Source organism: Podarcis filfolensis (genome assembly GCF_964270895.1).
Source record: "Podarcis filfolensis genome assembly, chromosome: 10".
NCBI lineage: Eukaryota > Metazoa > Chordata > Lepidosauria > Squamata > Lacertidae > Podarcis > Podarcis filfolensis.
In genome coordinates this window covers 58,474,081-58,486,264 of record NC_139612.1, presented here as the reverse complement: position 1 = coordinate 58,486,264, position 12,184 = coordinate 58,474,081, and the positions used below count along the sequence as shown (strand labels likewise).

The following is a 12,184-nucleotide window of genomic DNA, read 5'->3' as shown; positions in this document are numbered from 1 at the left end:
TAAAACATTAAAAGATAATTAAAAGGAACAGTATACTAAAAAGAGATTAAAACACGTCAAAATCTATGTGTCTGGATAAGGTAAAGGTAAAGGGACCCCTGGATAGGCTTGCCTAAATAAGTTTTTAAGCAGGAACTGAAAAGGGTCCAGTGCCTGATGTCAACAGGATAAAAAGGATAAAACAATAAAATTATTGGTAAAAACAGTTAATCCTCCCTCTCTCTCGTTCATAAAGTTTTTACAACTTTGGCCAAACCAAGCAGCCAGGATAGTGCCTGCTGAAATCTTTAATTGAGCCCTACTACTAGGCAAAGATAGCTCCAGCAAGAAAAGTCACACATATCTGTGACATTGTATTGTCATATTAGTCTCCGTGAGTGTGGAGCTTTTCTGTTTGCATTAAACAGAACAGAAGCTGAACAATAGTAGAACATTTTTAAATAGAGACAGGATAAGTAGGCATTTCACTTCTAACCACTAGGTAGTGGACATTTCTAAGGCACACGCTGTAGTAATCTTTTCAGACGCCTCAAAACGCTACCGGAAGAAAAGGTTGTTTCAGATTATAAAATACAGTTGCCTTGTGGTATACCCATTAAAAAGACTGTTTTAATCATCCTCACACATACACATACACTCTTTCTTTCTTTCTTTCTTTCTTTCTTTCTTTCTTTCTTTCTCTGTATAACAAAACAGGACAATTTTTAAAGCCAGAATCGGAAGGCTCCCAATGCCATGTGGCACAGACTTGACACATGTTTTCGCTTCAAGACAAATAAGCAAATTAACCCAAAGTACATTTAAATTGTGCACCAGAATGGTTCTCAGCTAGGCCTCCATTTCTAAAATTACTTTAGAGTACATTATAATTAGCAGAAGTACTTTAATCATGCTGCATACAGAAAACAATAGCCAAGCAGTTCCAGCCCAGTCAACAATTTTTACATGCTGTGCAAGAAAATATAAATAAATAATGAGACACATGTTATAGATGTAAATCGCTATATAAAAATTAAACCATTCTCAGACGGGCAGACAGTATTTATGGCAGGGAAAGCAGACACAGTTAACACACTGCCATGTTGATGAGAGCTCACACAGCCTTGGCTTAAAGTCTTTAGTGCAATCTTCTTGATTGAGCCCCCTTTATACTCCCAATTTCTGCCAGAAATTGCCCTTCAAAGAGGAGTGTGACTTAGAATATAGAGCCCTGGTCCCACACATTTGAGAATAACAACAAATCCTTGAATGGAAATTGCTGAGAACTCAGGGGTTTGAATGTTCTGGATGAACTGTTATTTTCTTTTCCTAAACCCCACGACCAAGTAAAATGCCCATCATCTTGGTTATTACCAATTCCATTTAGTGCTCAATTTCTGTCCCATGTTGCATAACAGGACATCGTGATGAAATGCATTCCATCTACCAGAAGCAGGTAGGCTATCAGCAAATGCACTAAGGGTCCTATACAATTACATTATTAAAGCCACAAGAAGAGGTGTCTGCTAGGCTTACCTAGGAAGAACACAGGAGCATAAGGAATTGACTTATGCACTGAGTCAGATTATTAGCCCATCTAGTTCAGTACTGTATGCACTGACTAGCAACAGCTCTCTTTGGACCTTCCCAAACATAGCACCTCTGTATGCAGCAGCGGACCATCCCATTTCGCCGCCCAAGGTGGCTTCACTTTGCCTCATGGGCGGGCCACCCTGAGCTCTGTATAACACTGCAAAATTTCACTGCATTCTAGAATAGTTACAAGTAAGCATCTAATGGGAACATTTTATCATGTACACAATGGCCATCAGTGTACTATTATGTTAAAAGAAAGCGGGGACATTTTACTTTTACTTTACTCATTTAACACATCTCTAAAGTCTTTCTAAAAGGGAAGCAAAGTGAAGAAGAAAATCAGGCGTCACAAATCACAGATCAGTGTGAATGCTGTGCTCTCTGGACCACCAGTTGTCCTCAAGCATCATTTAGGTGGTGCATGCATGTCTACGAAATTGTGGTTGAAGACAGGAGATGGCATATGCTTTGCATTAAATATTCATATTGATTTTAATTGATTTTAAATGCTTTATTTCTTATATTGTGTTTTTTTATTGCATTGCAATTTGAATTCTGTGGAATCCACAAAAGGTAAAAATAATAATAAAGTTGTCCACTAGGACCCTCAGCAATTTTCAAATAGTCTGTGAAGGGGTAAGTTTGGGAGCTACTGCTTTAGATCATCCGAAGTGCCTATGTTTCACAACCTCTGTTTGTTTAAATGGAATTGCACAGTGCTCCAGTAACAGCCCTTGGATTTTCTCATGCAGGGTTTTAAGCAGGATCAAATGAGAGGTCCACATTTAACCAATCATACTAACAACATACAAATATTTGAGGCATAAATTATGAATCCGAATATGATAGTTGGGCTATGAATAAAATAGTAATAGCCACTTTAGAATAGAAAGCTGTTAGAATTCATTTGACACTTATTCAGGACTCAGGTTTGGCATCTATCTCTTCAGCACTCCGCAGAAGTTGTATCACACCTCAACTGGGTTAATTCTCTTTATTTCAAAAAACATTTAAACCATGGAATGAGACTACTCACGTAATGTCACTGCGCTGGTAACAACCCTGAAGAAGACAGGCAATCAGATCACTGATGAACTCCACATCATCACTGTAAAGAGCTGCTTCAAGTTCCTAATGAGAGAAAGAACATTTAAAAACACTTCTCCAAAATCCTTTCCTTCCAGACTGGTGGTGGGAGCATTGAAAACATGTGATCTTACCAACAGTGAACTCTAGCAGAACAAATATAATTTGCATTGTTATCATTTGTATGGAATTTCCAGCATGCTAACTGCTTTATAATCTGTATTTCACTGTCCTGAAACAAATGGTATGTAGTTATTATTATTGATTTACACACAGAAACTGACACTATGCCCAAAGATAGCAAGAGTAAGGCAATTGTTGAGCTAGGAATGAAAAATGGCTTCCAGCTGAGTCTAAAATAACATGCGCAACATACTTTGGCAACAACTCCCCCCCCCCCACAGCTAACACTGGGGTGGGTGGGTGATTAATAATTTGCATTATTATGTAGGCATGCATATATCTGTTTCCCTTTCCTGATCTTTAGATGTCTAAATTCACTGCAAAACAAACAAACAAAAAACACCTGTAAGCAAAGGTTAAACAACTCAAAACTTCATGGCCATCATTCCTGACACACCAGGCAGGGCACAACCTTGATGTAATCAATACAGTGGTACCTCGCAAGACGAATGCCTCGCAAGACGAAAAACGCGCAAGACGAAAGAGTTTTCCGTTTTTTGAGTCGTTCCACAAGACAAATTTCCCTATGGGCTTGCTTCGCAAGACAAAACGTCTTGCGAGTTCTTGCAAGTTTGTTTCCTTTTTCTTAAAGCCGCTAAGCCGTTAATAGCCGCTAAGCCGCTAATAGCCGTGCTTCGCAAGACGAAAAAACCGCAAGACGAAGAGACTCGCGGAACGGATTAATTTCGTCTTATGAGGCACCACTGTAAAGGTTCTTTTTTTGGGGGGGGGGCAAAATCACGCCTACCATGTGGCACTGTGGGCTGCAAAAAAGGCTCATTCTGCAGCTAGCACAGCATCCTCTGGTAGCCAGCTGATTGAGTTATTTTGGATGTTCCAGAGATTACAGACTCCCAGTATGACCAACTGGATATGCATTTTGAGGGTAAAGTTGCTCAGTTTTGGAGGATCATGACTCTGTACTTGTCGCAGCTCCAGCTGAAGTATCCACTGCCAATCTTGAAGATGTTCTGTGGGATCAGTTTCACCTTATACAATCAGCTGGTGTGGACAACGTGGTGGCAATAGTGCATCCGGCTATGTGCCCCTTGACCTCTATCCCTTCTGGCTTTTTAAATCTAGCGGAGCAGGGCTGACTGGTTGAGGCCAGAGTGCAAAAATAGAATTTGGGGGAAGGTGGTGGAAAGAACCATGGTAGGGCAGTACAAGCATTATGGGAGGATACAGATTGTTTAGATCCATTCCAATCTAGGTTCAGGCCTTGGCATGGAACTGAGTTGGCCCTTGGATAAACTCTGCAGAGTGCAGGACATGGGAAGCGCAACCTTGCTCTTGCTTATTGAACTTGTTGGCTTTTGATAGCATCAACTATGGTATCCTCCTGAATCAGCTTTGGGAAATGGAAATCAGTGGCGTAGCGTGGGTTGTCAGCACCCGGGGCAAGGCAAGTAATTTGCGCCCCCTAACGCGTGGATTTGCGCCCCCTAGCCCATGGATTTGCGCGCCCTAACCCCCAGATGTTGCGCCCGGTGCGGCCGGCCCCCCCTGCACCCCCCACGCTACGCCACTGATGGGAATTAGGGCACTCCTAGTAGAGCAGCAAATAAAACTTGATGAATGTAGCACTAAGCACATTATACAGTCTTATGGGGATCTCATTTTTAAAAAGCACAAGTTTCTAGTCCATTGTAAAGTCTGTAAAAATGTTCTTGAAATTGCATGGACTGAAGCCTCAGAGGAGCCCTCTGCTTCTACGAAAGATAAATTAACATGTGCTAGTTTACTGTTAATCTTCATTGCATGATTTTAGGTATGCACATTAAATATGGCACAGGGTACAGCCTGGTCCATTTCATTATGCTCTTATTTCCTGGTGCATTTTGGGCAGCCAGCAAGTATTGGGATATATCCACATAAGCATAAATGGTTATGGGTCTGTGAGTAGGTCTTTCCAGATACAATTCAAAGAGTTAGCATACACAGTACACAAATAGCAAAAACCTTTTCATGTTTAATTAATACAGTGGTACCTCTGGTTGCGAACTAGATTTGTTCCAGAGGCCCATTCGCAACATGAAAAGAACGCAACCCGCAGCAGCGCATCTTGCGCACGCGCGGGTTGCGATTTGGCGTTTCTGTGCATGCATGTGACATCATTTTGTGCTTCTGCGCATGCACGAGTGGCGAAACCCGGAAGTAACCCTTTCCGGTACTTCTGGGTCGCTGCAGGACGTAACCTGAAAGAACGTAACATGAAGCAAACGTAACATGAGGTATGACTGTACTCTTAAAATTTATTTATTTATTTCATTTATAGTCTTCCTTTCCTCCAGGGAGCTCAAAGCACTATACTATTTTTAATATATGGATCTTTGTTATTTGGTTATTGTGCCTCTTAGTTCTTTGAATATGCCAATTTCTTTTCCCTTTTAAGCATCACTTGTATCAATTCAAACAGCTTTTTGAACGTGGAAAACAATGTTTGGGTTAAAGAACAATTTGGAGTAGTATGTATGGGTGTGAGCGCTCTTCTATTACATATCCAAAGAATCAAACTTACAGTTTCTGCTGTACATAACTCACATACACTCTTAATATGGGAAATGAGATAATATCTTTGTTGGATTAATTTCTATTGATTAAAGCATATGTTGAAGAAATGAGTTTTTAGGAAAATAAATATAATATTTAAACTTTCAAGCCCAAATGATGAAGGCCAATGTGGGACAGTAGCTAGCATGAATGTTTAAAGCAGATGATAAAACCACTTATAGCAACCATTAATTTTCAGAGATTTTCTGGCAAATGAAGAAAGGAGCAGGATTCTCACTAGCTCTACTGCACAGTGCAGTCTTGAGATAGGGCAGTAAGTGACTCTCCCTCCACATCCCCCTCAGTCCTTTGTTTTTCTCTTTTCTCCTTGAGCATTGAGCTGTGAGCACAGAAATCTGAACCTTGCCAAAATGCATTGGGGACAGAGCAAAAAGGAAACGGAGGAGGCAGCAAATCAGCACAGTGTGTGTACTGGACCGGTGGGAGGAGGTACAAAATGGAGACACACAGTTCCTCCTCCACCCCCTCTATACAGTCACAGAACACTGGACAGGAGAGAAAAGCCATATTCTCCCCCTCTCCAGCTGGCGTCACAGCTCATTAGGGAAAAGCCTGTTTAACATCTCTCCCTCCCCCCTCACGACTAAATCCCTTGGAGTCCTGCAATGGTCGTTGGGAAAACACACTCTGCATACAGCATGGATATCCACCTCACCAAGCAGCAGCAGCAGCCGCCTGGAGAAAGGCAAGGATGGAGATAGCAAGAAGCTAGATACAGACCCCCAAGGCACTAGGGTTGAGGAATCATGTAGAGCTCTGTTTTAGAAAACTTGTATTTTGTATAAGGCAAATATTCCCCTTGTTTAGACATCACCCAAGAGGAATCCCAATCAGATATAAATAGTTCAATAGATCATCTGCTACACAATCAAGAAAACTTAAAAGACAATCAAATCAGACTGGATACACATGTTTGATCTAGAAAAGAAAAAGTTTGAAAGGCATTATTATTGAATTTCAAATATTTCTATCTGCACCATCATTTACTGAGTGTGTGGGGGGAAATTAAAAGGAAGGTAAAGTTATTTTCCTTAATTTTAAAAAAGTTAACATATAAAAAGGGGGAAATTACGGTACAATTGAAAACAAATCTTAAGTATACAGGGGACCCTCTAGTTATGTACCGCTCTGGATACGTAACTTTTGGGTTACGAAAGCGGCAAACCCGGAAGTGTATACTTCCAGGTTTTGCCGTGCGCGCATGTGCAAAAGCGCTCTGTGTGCCCCGCGTGTGCACAGAAGCAGCACCTCTGCCTACGGACATTTTGGGTTGTGAACAGACCCCCAGAACGAATTTAATTCGTATCCGGAGGGTCCACTGTACATTGCAATGTCCTTAGAATTTAAATATTTAATGAAATAACAAAAATTCTTATTTAAATAGAATATAATCAGTTATTCCTTCGTATTTTGAATCAAGACAGTGTATCATACTATAGTTAACATTTAAAAAATCTATTCACTAATTTCAAATCCTTCACTGAAAAAAGATGCCAAAATTTGTCTTCTGCACAATAAATACATCTTAACATTTTCATAATTAGTCCTATTATTCTAGTACCACATAAAACTATGCTTCTAATTCAGAGTGATCTTTGTATTTCACCCAGAGTCTCTTATAACAGGTCAACTTTTATATTAGAATACTATGCCATATGTTTTGTTTCTATTCCTTGATAATCAAAGTTTCTTTCAATACTGGGCCACTAACAAATGGGATATAGTCAATATCTTCCCCTTATTTTTAGAGCTGGCCTCAGAGGCTGTGTTGAGGACTCCCTGACTGCTGGCTGTGCGGGACTTCAAAATCTATGCTAAGGCAACTGGCTCTGAGGTGGCTCAAGACTGGATTCTTTTGATGGGGTTACACTCCCTCTGAAGGAGCAGGTACATAACTTGGGGGTACTCCTGGACCCTCGACTGTTGTTTTGAGGCTCAGATGGCCTCAGAAGCTCGGAGTGTCTTCCATCAGCTTTAGCTGGTGGTCCAATGACACCCCCTATATGGGCAGGGATAGCCTAACTTCTGTTGACTAACTTCTGGTAATCTCTAGGTTTAATTACTGCAATGCGCTATACATAGGGCTGCCTCTGAAAATAGTTTGGAAACTTCAGTTGGTGCAGAATTTAGTGGCCAGGCAAGATGGTTTGAGTATATAATGCCAATTCTGACCCAATTGTACTGGCTGCCAATTAGTTTCCAGGCTCAATTCAAAGTGATGGTTTTGACCTATAAAACCTTAAACTGCTCAGGACTGCAGTACTTTTAGGACTGCCTCTCTCCATATGAACTGATCCATACACTGTGATAATCATCTGAGGCCTTTGTTTTTGTGCCTCTTCCATGAGAGGTCTGAAGGGTGGCAACATAAGAACAAGCCATTTCTGCAGTGGGTCTCTGTGGAATGCTCTCCCCAGGAAGCAGAGGCACCAAGCCTAGGGGGCACTGTAGGGCATCACTATGTAGTGAACTGAGCAGAAGAGAACTCCCCTGAAATTTGAAATATCAAAGTCTACCCTTGCAGGGAGGCTCAGCTAGAACCTTCATTACATATCTTTAGGTAGCACGCAAAAATATTTTTCTATAACCGGACCTTTGGCTGATTAACAGCCTATGACCTTTTAAATGTGTTTGTGTAAGGGCATTTACTGGTTTGTTTTTGTTTTATTATGTACTTTGCGTTGTCATTTTGCATTTTTATTTTGTGAACCATGCTGTGATCTTCAGATGAAGGGATGTATACAAATTTAATATTAACAATAAAGCAATAAGAAAGCTAATAGAGTTATCCCATACAGAATTCTGCTTCGTGGGATAGATGCCACAACTACAAAGCCATTTGTGGCATAAAAAGTCAGATGTATTTACCATCCCTGGAATCAGGGACTGTCCTGGTAATGAGGCCCACATGCTGCTCATGTACCGAGGGAGCCACTGAACTTGCAATCACAAGGATACACACTCAACATACCCGGTTTCAATGTGTTCACCAAACAAAATGTTGCTAGAGTGCCTCTACTTCATCAACCCCACCCAGCAACAATCTTTGCTACTGGCATCCCTGCAAGACAGGGGTTCAAATACCCTCTTGCTGATCACCACCTGGCACACAAAGGGAAGGAAAGAAAGACACACAGAACTGTACCCACATAGCTCTTTGGGCAGGACGTCTGCAGAGTGTACAGCACTGCTGAGGACAAGTTCAAAACCTTTCCATAGAAGAAAATACTCTTTTGGCAAGCAGCCAAAGAAAGGCAACATGGGAAGCCACAAGTCCTCCTTGACAGCAGCAGGTTAGAATTATAACTTCCAGTGGCGGGCTCCATAGGGTGTGGGGATTAAGAAATAGGTGGTGGGAGTTTTGAGCTCCCCATTCACCTTTGGGGGGCCTGGCAATACAGGTTCCAAGGAGAAGTTTCCTAACTATTAAAACACAGCACCAGAAAAAAAAAGCAGACACATCATGTGGCATTTATCTTCTCCCAGTCAAGGCTCAGTCATAGACGCCAGGAGCATATCAAAGCAGTTCCACCAGCGTGTATGTTGTGCCAGCAGTATGTCTCAGGTTTCGCCAGCAGCTTCTGACAGATTCTAAAGTACCTCAGCTGGGGAACTTAAGTATAGGGTTGTGCCCTAAGGGAGTGATTTTATTTATTTAAAATGATCGTAACTTGTCTTTTAGGGCAAATGCCCTCACAAGTCAGCTTCCATAAGAAATTGAAATATAATTATAAACAAAAACAAAGATCACCATAAAAATATACAGCCATTAAAATCAACCACAGCTATAAAAATAACAGTATCAACCAGCATATAATTTAAAACCAGCTAAGCCATAAAACTATTGAAATCCCATTTAAACACCAAGACCATTCAAATGCTAGTAAATCATCATCATCATCATCATAAGAATCACAGTCCTGTTTAAAAATAACAACAACCTGAAACAAAGAAATATTTACAGCCTGCCTGAAGGCCTGCAATGAAGGAGCCATCTATGTCCCATTTGGGATCCTCTATTTAACATACAATCTCTCTCATGCCTGCCAACCTAACTGATCTCACTGGCAGAACTCCAGGAAGGGCTTGCAAAACTGATCACAAAACATGAGCAGGCTGCTACAGGTGAAGGTGGTCCTTCAAATAACCTTGCCCTGCACTATTTAAGAGTCAGTACCAGCAGCTTTCAATTTGGACTGGAAATGCACCAGCAACCAGTATGACTCCTACTATGACCACCTCACCTCCAACGAAACTGGGTGGCTTTAATCTGTACCAGTTGAAGCGTTTGGATCATCTTTTTGAGCAGGTCCATGTAGAGCATATTTACTTATTTACTGAAAGCATTTTTATCCCAGTCCTCAGCCAAGAAAGGGCCTTATAAATGTCAATATTAAGGCATTACAATAGTCTATCAGGGGCTTCACTACTGGATGGATAACCAAGAAAGGATTACAGCTGGTGCGGCAGTCTAAACTGCCCCTGCCTCTGCCATCCTGAACCTTGCACTTCCACAGATAGCACTGAGCACTTTCGGCAGGAAGGTAAACAGTGTTTCCGTGTGCTGCTCTGGTTCGCCAGAAGTGGCTTAGTCATGCTGGCCACATGACCTGGAAGCTGTACGCCGGCTCCTTCTGCCAATAAAGCAAGATGAGCGCCTCAACCCCAGAGTCGGTCACGACTGGACCTAATGGTCAGGGGTCCCTTTACCTTTACCTTATATCACCTTCACTTATGTTTTCATGTAGATGTTAAACAACTTATTAAACAATCTTGCAGTGGGTCAGCCTTATTTATTTAGAGCCAGCGTGGTGTAGTGGTTAAGAGCGGTAGACTCGTAATCTGGTGAACCGGGTTTGTGTCCCCGCTCCTCTACATACAGCTGCTGGGTGACCTTGAGTAGTCACACTTCTTTGAAGTCTCTCAGCCCCACTCACCTCACAGAGTGTTTGTTGTGGGGGAGGAAGGGAAAGGAGATTGTTAGCCGCTTTGAGACTCCTTTGGGTAGCGATAAAGCGGGATATCAAATCCAAACTCTTCTTCTTCTTCTTCCTCTTTCGTGTCTTCTGGGGTTAAGCAATTCCAGTCCCTTGTATAAACCAACCCCCCAATTTGTAGTATGATCTCCAATTCCACCTGTCTTTCTTTTCTTGCATTTTTTTCCCCAAAACCACTAGGATCTGTGTGTCATTCCCCTGTCACAGCTGCAGTTAAAGAAACTCTTCCCTAATTTCCCATCATCTTCACTTCTGTGAAGCCCTGTAGGCAATTGAACAGCAAAAGGGCTGTATATTGCCGACTTTCAATTAGATGCTCAAGTGCTTTATGGCTTCCTGAATTGAAAACCCTTCCACTGGAACCTCCACCCCTAATTCTGTATTTGAACTGCCTCTACAGTAAAGACAAAAGACTATACGGAGTTAGGAGTCAAAACACACACACACCCCTTCTCCCAAGCAACAGAAACCAAATCGACAGCTCTCTTCACAGAGATGGCTTCTTGGCACTTCAATCATTAGGAATAGGAATGATTAACTCTGAAGGAGTCAGGCATTGTCCCCTTTGCTGCCACTTTCTCAAAGAAAAGGGAGAAGAGCTTTAGTAACACTTAACAATTTTCAATAGGACCAAATGATGATCCTTTGTACCCTTCCTGGATTCCTTATCACTTCAGCCAAGAGCTAAATATGAGCAAGGGAAGAAGAGGTCTGCTTCTCTTTGGGTTTGCTCTTAATGATACTGCTATTTCCAGACTTCACAGGTTTGGTCCCTCCCCCAACCTTTTTATAACTACATATGGGAGGCTGTTTGGAAAGCATTAGAACAAGGGGATAATGTTACAATGGTGGCTTAGCAGAGGTGTGAAGTGATAGCTTTGTTACAAAGCAGAGGGTTATAAACTGAAAGCCACAAAGTAATTGTAGCATTTCTTTCACATTGGCCAGGCAAATCCAACAGTAACAGCAAACTGTCTCTGGCAAAAGAAAGGGGAAAAGCGAATATTGCCCCCTGTCATTAGAGATGGAAGGAATGGAAGGTTTGTGCTTGTACTCTTTTCCCAGCATGGTTGGCTCAATTTAATTGGGTACTGCAACTTTTAAAACAACAATCTTAACACTGCAACAGATGAAACAAAGCCTTGCCTATGTAAGCTAATGCTACATTAAATGTACAGTACTGATCTTTAAGATGCATGGGGCAGTTTGCTCTTTCAGCCCTAATACTACAGGCAACTTATGACCATTAAAAAAAACCCTTGAGGGTTTTGTTCTTTAACACTGAGCTGCCTGAGGACTACTAAAAGGGGCATATTCAGTATCTACTATAACACTACCACAGGCAAGTCACAGTTTCTCCAAGGAGGCCATGTTTCAGGCTCACATGCTCCCTCCTCTCATCACGATTCCTCCTCCACGTACCCAATTTCCTCCCTCATTTTATTGGTTTGTAGTAATTAAGGCTTATTGTTATGTCTGAATGGTCAAACCATGGTTACTATAACTAAGTGTAGCATAGAGGTGAGAGTGTTTGATTAGGGCTGATGAGAACTGGGTTCCAATCCCTGCTTAGCCATGAAACTCACTGAGTAATCTTGAGCCAGTCGCAATCTCTCAGCCTAATCTACTTCACAGGGTTGCAGTGAGAATAAAGTGGGAGGTGGATAACTATGCCTGTGAGCTTTATGGAGCAAGCAAACATATAAATAAATAAATAAATAAATAAATAAATAAATAAATAAATAAATAAATAAATGAATGAATGAATG

General features: G+C 41.5%; 1 protein-coding gene across 3 annotated transcripts in view; it reads right to left on the bottom strand.

The window, feature by feature from the left end:
• CECR2 (CECR2 histone acetyl-lysine reader) overlaps positions 1-12,184 on the bottom strand; it is a 118,387-nt gene that overhangs the window by 50,212 nt on the left and 55,991 nt on the right. For all 3 annotated transcript variants that reach the window (XR_014538735.1, XR_014538736.1, XM_083572546.1), the window contains exon 2: positions 2,612-2,706. Coding sequence is in view for 1 of the 3 variants with exons in the window: in XM_083572546.1 (XP_083428672.1) it covers positions 2,612-2,706 (95 nt within the window). In the remaining 2 variants the exon portion in view is untranslated. The remainder of the gene's footprint in view (positions 1-2,611; positions 2,707-12,184) is intronic.